At 41.5% G+C, this 8,855-nt stretch overlaps 1 protein-coding gene across 1 annotated transcript in view; it reads left to right on the plus strand.

Moving 5' to 3' along the window:
* Positions 1–8,465, plus strand: part of ADGRA3 (adhesion G protein-coupled receptor A3) — a 208,588-nt gene extending 200,123 nt beyond the window's left edge. The window contains exons 17-19 of the mRNA XM_069202173.1: positions 304–449; positions 3,658–3,753; positions 6,401–8,465. Of these exons, the coding sequence (XP_069058274.1) occupies positions 304–449; positions 3,658–3,753; positions 6,401–7,643 (1,485 nt within the window). The 3' untranslated portion in view covers positions 7,644–8,465. The remainder of the gene's footprint in view (positions 1–303; positions 450–3,657; positions 3,754–6,400) is intronic.
* The last annotated feature ends 390 nt before the right edge of the window (positions 8,466–8,855 follow it).

Below are 8,855 nucleotides of genomic sequence, written 5' to 3' on the forward strand. Positions count from 1 at the left end.
CCACTTGATATCAAGACCCTTAGTATTTATGTTTGAGGAGTAGTGAGCATTTGTGTTCACCAGCAGCTTTTCAAAGAAAAGCTGTTCAGATTGCCATGAACCAACTTCCTGGAACTAGGGGTTGCTTTCTGCAATTATGGAAAATGTTTGCACTAACATTTGGTAGTCTTGTTTCATCGACGTTCACATTAGTTTGTGTTTGTGTTTGTCTTACCATGGAATTACGAATAATGATCTGTTATATTGTTTTAATTGCGCTTTTGTCCTCATTAGTAATATACTTGGTTATTTTGTAAACTCTAGGTCGGGATCATTCTGCATTATTCTACTCTTGCCACTGTATTGTGGGTGGGTGTTACAGCACGAAATATCTACAAGCAAATTACCAAGAAAGCAAAGAGGTGCCAGGATTCTGATGAGCCACCTCCTCCTCCGCGACCAATGCTGAGGTAAAGCTGCTGTTTGCCTTCCTGCTGCCCATCCTGTCAAGCCTCCTTTGGAAGCTGCGCTATTAGCTTCATCATTAAAACGAACTTCCCCTGCTTCTCGTCATTTAGACCACACGTTATTGAGCTTGTCCAGTGCCTGGAGATCAGCCCGAGTATGCACTGCATAGATGGTCTGTTTGCTTGGATTGGGTTTCCAAACAGGAGTCGGAGAGTCAGAGACTAGAGGTCATCATATTGCTTTACCAACAACACTTGAACGCTTCTCTTTCCTAGAGTTTGTGAATGTAGTCAGTTCAATTGCATGACTTTTGCTTGTGCTTAGAGTTTAAGACAAAGCTGGAAGGATGTGCTAGGTAAGTGTCTGCGTTAATTATACTATTGTACGGTACAATAGATCCTTCTCTGCCCGGTCCCGGAGTGCCTCAGTCCAAGCTCTCATGAAATCCAATAAAACAGCCGCTGGAGCGCTCAGCTCGCTTCAGAAAGGGATCCCGTCCCTTGTTAGGCGCAGGCTTCTGCTTAGCTTCTTGCACTCCGATTCTGCAGATTCACGGAAAACATCCTGTCATTGTAATCAAGAGACCGCACGTTTTGTAGTTGCCCAGCAGGTTTTTATACATAGCAGTGTCCTTTGCATTTTAGTAGCTAATCCTCAGCATGTACATGCTCTACTTTCGCTATGCGACAAATTGATGAGCCTTCCAGTTGAAAAAAATGTATTAATTTTCTTTTTTTTAAACATAACAGAAATAGAAAAAACAAAACACAGAAATGCACGATTCTCGTAATGGCAGCGTGCAAAATATGCGTGAATCAATGCACCAGTGTTGTCTGCTGCCTTCTCGGAAAACACATTTCTGAGTCGTCACATCTGCAATTTTAGTCTTCATCACCCCATTGTCACTGTATGTCATCCTACTGCTAACTTCCTAACTTGAAAAGCACTGCTCCAGTGCCAATACTCTGCACCTCTTGATGGAACATGGGACAATCAAACTGTGGTATTGGTGTGTGACAGCGGTTATCAGCAAACAAACAAAATGGAATATCTCTGTTGTAAGAGTTCTTCCTTATTTATTTACATATTAGAAGCAACAGACCTTTGCCGAGACTTCTGAGCAGCAAATCTCTGCCTGGTGAATTTGCACAGAACTCTCTGCATGTCTACAGCCTGCGAGAAACAGCTCCATATAAATAATCCCTATAGTCTTAAGTCTGCTACAGGTGTGGTACGCCCTATACAGCTGCACTGATCTGAAGACTGTTGTAGCCCTGAAAGGCCTCGTCCCAACCTGTGTAATCTATGTGCCCCAGACTCACTGCCCAATGTGATATCAGCTTGTTCAACGTGTTCAGTAAATTATTTATCATGGTCTTTAGATCAGGGTGGCTGCTTTCATGAGGCATGCCTTCAATAACAGTCTTTGAGGTGTACTGTGCACCATCTCAGTCTCAACACCCCCGCATTGCGTAAGCCAAATGCATGAGTTAAGTGCAGGTATTGAAATACTTCTAGTTGTGCCAGGTTGTATTACTTCTGTAAATGACTGAAGGGCTTAAGGCCCTCTCAGTATCCCACCATTTAAATCTCCTTTTGACCCCACCAACTCCCCCAGCCTGCTGCTTATCCACAAAGGGGTAAAAGTAGTGACGTACACTACTCCCAAGCCAACTTATTTGTAGCTACCTTTCACCCTCTCATCAATGACTGTGTAGCTGTATAACAGCCGGAGGCCAGAAAACCACTCTATATTTGAGCAGCACAGTCTACTTTTAACACAGTGACCTAAAACCCGTTATATATAACACTAGGCTTCCTTGTCTGCTACAGAGAGGCTTCTGTGCTTAATGTATGTCTGACCAGAGTCCCTTCCCAGGAGGATTCAGTACTTGTAGAGTATGGTCTGGTGACTGAGACACCTCTCGTTGCATCAACGTGGTTCTATTGAAGTTTAAATCCTGTTATTTTAGCCAGTTTCATGGACGCCATCCCATTCGTTTTTCTCATGTCCAGAACAGACACACAATCGTTATCTAATAACACCTCTATACTTGCAGTCGATAGCTATGTTCAAGGTTTTCATACACTTCTTTTTCATCTAATCATTGAGATCTGTGCAGGTGAATTATCTAAACTGAACTTAAGACGGCTTGCAATCATTCGTTCCATTCATCTGGCATCACATAATTTATCACCTGGCAATTCCTGTCAAAGTGGTTGACTTCATAAAGTGCGCCACTGTCATAGGTTGGCGCCGCCCTATCTGTAGCCAGCATCTCATCTGTCACAGTAGTCTTCATTGTGGACCTCATTCCTTAGGGACTAATGCACTGTTATTCCATTCGAAAAAGGCAACTGCAGAATGAGCACCATGTTTTTGTGAATGGAATACTATTTTGCAGTCCCGGCTTATGTACCAATAGATAATTTCACAAAATACTGATTCGCTGCCTCCATTAGGAAGGTTGCTGTTTGCAACCCCCCCGCTTCTGCCCCCGTGATTGGTTGCAATCAGAGGGACAGTGGTCTGCAAGGGACAGCAGCCATCCATTACTGTGATTGCATTCGAAAACAGAAATCACTTTAAAAAAACAGCTTCTCGTTCCTTAAATTGAACCAGTGCAGATTTTTTTTTTTTTACATTATTTTTTAATTGTTTTTGAAAACCTACCGGGGAGTTGCCAGTGGTCACCTGGACCCACACTTGCTGCCCTTTCTAAGACGACTCTTTCCCCATTGCAAATCAGTCACCACCTAAACTCAGGGTTCAGTAATTGATAAATGATTTATGACTGCAATTGGTTGTAAAGCACTGTTACGTTTCTTTCTGAATCGTAAATAGGAGGGAGCACTTTTCTTTACACTGCCTCCTCGTAGCTGCGGTTCAGAAAGGATCAGAAATGTCATTTTACGATGTGGAAAGGAATTCATAAAATGTTTTTTGTAGAGGTTTGCGACTGCAAAGCCATTTGCAATCACTAACCTTGTTATTTTGCAGCGTTTGTCATCTCAAAAGAGATTTGTAAATGAGGCCCCAATCCTTTTAATCATTCTTCGTTCATTAGTATCTTCTATGACTCCAGTCAAATAAGAGATAGTTTTGAGTGTGTACGTTTTCTTTAGCTACTGGTGGTAATTCTCCATTCTGATTATTTCTTGTTTTTATATAACTCGCTCATGTTTAACAATGCCATTTCCTTTTTGTAGATTTTATCTCATTGGCGGCGGTATTCCAATTATTGTCTGTGGAATTACAGCGGCAGCTAATATTAAGAATTACGGAAGTAGACCCAGTGCACCATAGTGAGTACTGCAGTTCTTTACCATTTGATGTGAAGAATAAAACATTTTGTTTACATTTTAGGTGATTACTTTCTGGCAACTCTACTTGTTCTGAAGCTAATTGAATATTCTACATTTTAGAGTAGACTAGAAACATAGTCAGTAAAACTAATAAGTTAACGTTTATGAGAATCTACTCAAGACTTGTGTAGCAGTTGTGATACTCAAATTCTAAAGTGGTTAAACTAATTACCATGTAAATTTAGTATTTTGAAGTTTACTCGATTTTAGTGCCTTATAAAGTGTTGTAAAAAAAGGATACTTTTTCAGGGAAGCGACAATCCTTTCTAGGTGGATTCAGTTGGTGATTTCGTTTTCAGTTATACCTTTTACACTGAATAAAAAAAATACACCGGTATACATGGGTTTGCTACAGCGCCATAGTGACTGGGGCGCTGCCTGCAGGACCTCTCACAATGCCTTTCTGAGAACGGACTGCTGCTCCTCATGTGCTGGTACAAATCACATCCAACGCAACCCGTGGAACCAGCACGGCAGGCACGCACACAACACAGGGCACGGAAAACCAATGGAGCAGTAAACCAGCATTAACACCGTGCTGATGGCTAGTAGAGAAGCCCCACAGAGACTCCTTTAAAATGTCAAAACTTCCACTCAACCTTTCTTCCCTAAGAGGGGAATATTTAACTCAATTTTTTAGCTTCAGCTGTTCTGTTTCATGGGGTTCTAGAAGATATTATGGGGGAGCAGTACAATAGTACAAGACATCCTTCCTTGTAGCTTAGTTATGTGATGAAGCAGAGCTTGTACTTACAGCCATCAGCACATCTGTTCATACTTTCCAGCTTTGCTTTTAGACAGACAGTGCTCATTTTCAGACATGTTTTTAGTACAGATGTATGCATTTCATACCTTAAAGATGACCCCCTACTGTATGGCAGAAGCAGTTAAATATGGTGTTGCAAAGTAGAGCTGCAGAAAAGTGACATAATGACCAACATGCCCTCCCCTCCTACCTGCTAATCAGACCTGTTAAAAGATTTTGCAGGCCTCAGGTAAACAACCCAAAAATTGTGCAAATAACCAGAAAATGGTGGTTGACATTTCCTTTCTCACCATGAATGTATTGCAAAAGCAGGCAGGAAGAGGCCATGAAAAGAGCAGAGCCTGGAGCATACCGTTTCAGCTGCCCCCCCTTGTGATGGCCCTGCTCCTATTTTGAAAAACAGCTTTTAATATTAATAGATTAAATTGCCCTCCTTTTGATGTTGGTACATCAGTGCACAGTGTGTAATTCCTCAGATGTCAATGTGCCTCAGATTGCACATGTGCATAATGTAAAAAATGTTTACTGTAACTCTAAGTGTGCTGCCTAATAAGGTCTCTTTTGCACATTGCTGTTTCACAGCTTATCACATTCTGGTTTTGACGTAATTATTTCAGCTGAACCACACACAATACTTTTCTATGTAGAGCACATCCAGTGTGAGCTCCTCCCGCCGACAGTCATCTCAGACAACGCAGTTTTTTATATTAAGTTTAAATGTTATGGTCTTTAAACCTTTGCTTGTTTATAAAACGTTTAAAATGTTGTTGCTTAAGAATTAGCCTGATTTTCTCTTATTTATGGCCCCAATGTGTTATATCTGTACATTGATATAAAAAGATTTTGGGGTTAGGCTCTGGGGAGGTGGGGTGGAGGGATTTAGAAGTGTGTAGGCACTGAAGACATTCAGGTCCTTCCTCATTAGGAGTCTGGCGGTCCGATCTCCACATTATGACTGTGGCGTATGCACCATGGTTGGACCTCAGGCACTGCCACTTTTTCTCTGGCCAGTGGCCTGGCAGTGCCAGGGGTCTTAATCTGACAGGGCAGGGCTGCCCTGGGGATTACAAGTCCCCTCTCCACCGGCTTTTACAAAGCTGGTGGAGACCAGGTGCCAGGGGCCCTGCACTTGGCATGGGAAGTCCAGGGGGGCCTCATGGACAGCCCAGTCATGCTTTTCACTGTCTTCTTAGCAGACAGTGAAAAGCTCGACAGGTGCTGTTGCACCCTACACACTGCAACATTGCAGCCGGCTCGATTAGGAGCTGGCGAAAATTTGTGAGGCTGCTTCCCGCTGGGCTAACGGGCAGAAACTCTGTAATAGGGGCTGTGGGAAGGTCACCGTACTGGCGGTGACCTGACCGCCGCCCACCAGACTCGAAATGAGGGCCTCCGTGGTATAAAGGCACCGAACACAGTTCAGCAGAGAAGTATTTTGCAGTGGCAGAACAGTGTTAGAACTTAAATACCTATCTTGTTTTACGGAACAGAGAGCGGGATTCTGCAGTAAGAATAGAAAAAATTCACAGAAAGGGTGTGCAAATTTTAGTCACTTCCCAGCAAATGTAATAAGTAAGTTAAAAAACAAAACACATAGACGGAGATATGAGCAGATTATAGATCAGGCAACCCTTATTTGCCACATACTTTGCGACAATTGATACCGTTTTGATGTTTTATTGAAAATATGAAGTGTTTAGAAACATTTCCATAGATTCTAAACACTAGTGAACGTCACACTGGTAGGAAGGCCTTTAATTTATTATATTTAATACGAGGGACTTCTGTTTTAATAATGCACTTTATCCATTCTTTTTTTAGTTGCTGGATGGCCTGGGAGCCAAGCCTTGGAGCCTTTTATGGGCCAGCGAGCTTCATTATTTTCATAAACTTCATGTACTTTCTCAGCATCTTTATACAGCTGAAACGACACCCAGAACGTAAATTCGAGCTAAAAGAGCCAGCAGAGGAGCAGCAGCACCTTGCACCCAGTGAACATGGCGACGCAAATCAGGATTCCTTGTCTGTGTCCTTAGTATCGACATCTGCCCTAGAGAACGAGCACACGTTTCAAGCCCAACTTCTTGGGGCTAGCCTGACATTGCTCTTGTATGTTTCACTCTGGATCTTTGGAGCATTGGCAGTCTCCTCGTATTATCCCATGGATCTGATTTTTAGCTGCTTCTTTGGAGCAACATGCTTGGGCCTTAGTACCTTTCTTATTGTGCACCACGCCGTGTACCGTGAAGATTTAAGACGTGCTTGGATAGCTACGTGTTGCCCTGGAAGGAGTGCTTACTCTGTGCAAGTTAATATTCAACCTTCAAACGCCACTGCCTCTAATGGAGATGCCCCCAAATGTGCCAACGGCAGTGAAGAATCTTCTTGCACCAACAAGAGTGCATCAAGCATAAAGAATTCATCTCAAGGCTGTAAACTGACTAACTTGCAAGCTGCAGCAGTACAGTGCAGTGTTGTGCCTTTACCGCTGAACACCGCCCCTCAGCTTGATACAAGTCTAACGGAGCATTCAGTTGACAATGACATTAATATGCATGTTGCTCCACTGGAGGTTCAGTTTCGGACAAATGGACCCCCAACCCGACCTCATAAAAATAGGAGCAAGGGACATCGGTCAAGCAGACTCGCAGTGCTTAGAGAATATGCTTATGATGTGCCCACAAGTGTAGATGGTAGTGTTCAAAATGGACTGCCGAAGAGTCGGCCAGGTAACACAGAGGGACATTCAAGGAGTCGGCGGGCATATTTAGCTTACAGAGAACGCCAGTTCAACCAAGGGCCACTGGATAGCAGCGATGCAAGCACTGCTCACCCAAGGTACAGCAGAAACTTGGACAAGGCTGTTAGTGCCAACAACAACAAAAAAAACATTATAAAGGAGCCAACAGTTGTTGAAATTGATGGTCAGGAAAAATCATATGGCGTGAATTTAGCAGTTCAGAATGGACCAGTTAAAGACAATGATCAAGAAGGGCCTTCCAGCAGTGCTGACGGCACTGGTAATATTAGGACTGGGCTGTGGAAGCACGAAACTACTGTGTAATGTTTCTCTGCTTCGTTAAAACCAGAAACTCACCATTATCTTTGTATATATATTTTTTTAATTTGCAACCGTTTTGAACACTTTTTTTTAACACACACTACAAAAAAGTTCTAAAATGTTAAGAAAAAACTTTTTATAATGTTGAATGTCAATTTTTTGTATTTGTTATTTTTTTTTTACAAAAATACATTTTCTATTGTAAATGTAATTGACTTGTACCAGCTATATATATTTTTTCAGATAAAAACAGACCCTAAGCAATATCTACAACCCATGCTTGTGTCCGAACACATTTCAGGATTGTATTTAAACTTTTAATAAATAGCGTTTTATTTCCATAGCTGTCAGGTGTTAGATATATTCAAATATTTATTGGTGATAAAGGCATTTGTCTTTGTTTAGTTCACATTGTAATTTCTATCTTCAGTGAATGAAATTGTTATTGTGACTTTCAGGCATTAAATAAAAGCTTCCCAGGTCTGATTTAGCTTAGAGCTTTCTGAGAGTAAATTGAGAGATTGTTTAAATATTAATCAAGGAAATAATTCTGCTTAATTTCTCTGTTACCATTTTGCTAAGCATCAGCTATCTGTCTGCCTCAGTTACCTAGCTAAATTAGGTGGAATATCTGAGGAGAAAGTTAAACAAGAAATACATTCTTCAGTATTACAGGTCGATTTTCTGTAAAGTGCAAGCTGCACACTGTTTGTTTGTTTTCTTCTCCTGGTGGAATGAAACTTGCTGGAAAGGAGTAGACCTTTATGTACTGTTGATATGTTATACACCTCATTATTTGCTGGATTAAAATACTATGGCATGGCACATTGAAGCAGTAGGTTTTTTCACTAAAGAATAACCTACATTATAGGTTTATAGAATAAGTTTGCATTATATGTATAATCTAAAATAGATGCATGGTTTTATGAAATGTCTCAGTTAAGAAAAACATAGCCACATGAAGTCTGCATGTGTTCTCCTTGCGTATCCCTGCAAACGCACGCACTAGGACGAACGTTTTATTTGAGCTTGTTTTTATTTGATACTCCAATGCTCTCCCAAATATGGCCAGTTTGGTGTTCACACTTGAACCCCTTCAGTTTAGTGCAGAGATTACCAGAGTGTCTAGGAATCCATGCTAGATACTTAAGTGAACACTGACTATGTAAGTAAGACTCATTTAGAATAATTGTACAGACATGTGTTTTACATGGA

Source organism: Pleurodeles waltl, chromosome 1_2 (assembly GCF_031143425.1).
Source record: "Pleurodeles waltl isolate 20211129_DDA chromosome 1_2, aPleWal1.hap1.20221129, whole genome shotgun sequence".
Taxonomy (NCBI): domain Eukaryota; kingdom Metazoa; phylum Chordata; class Amphibia; order Caudata; family Salamandridae; genus Pleurodeles; species Pleurodeles waltl.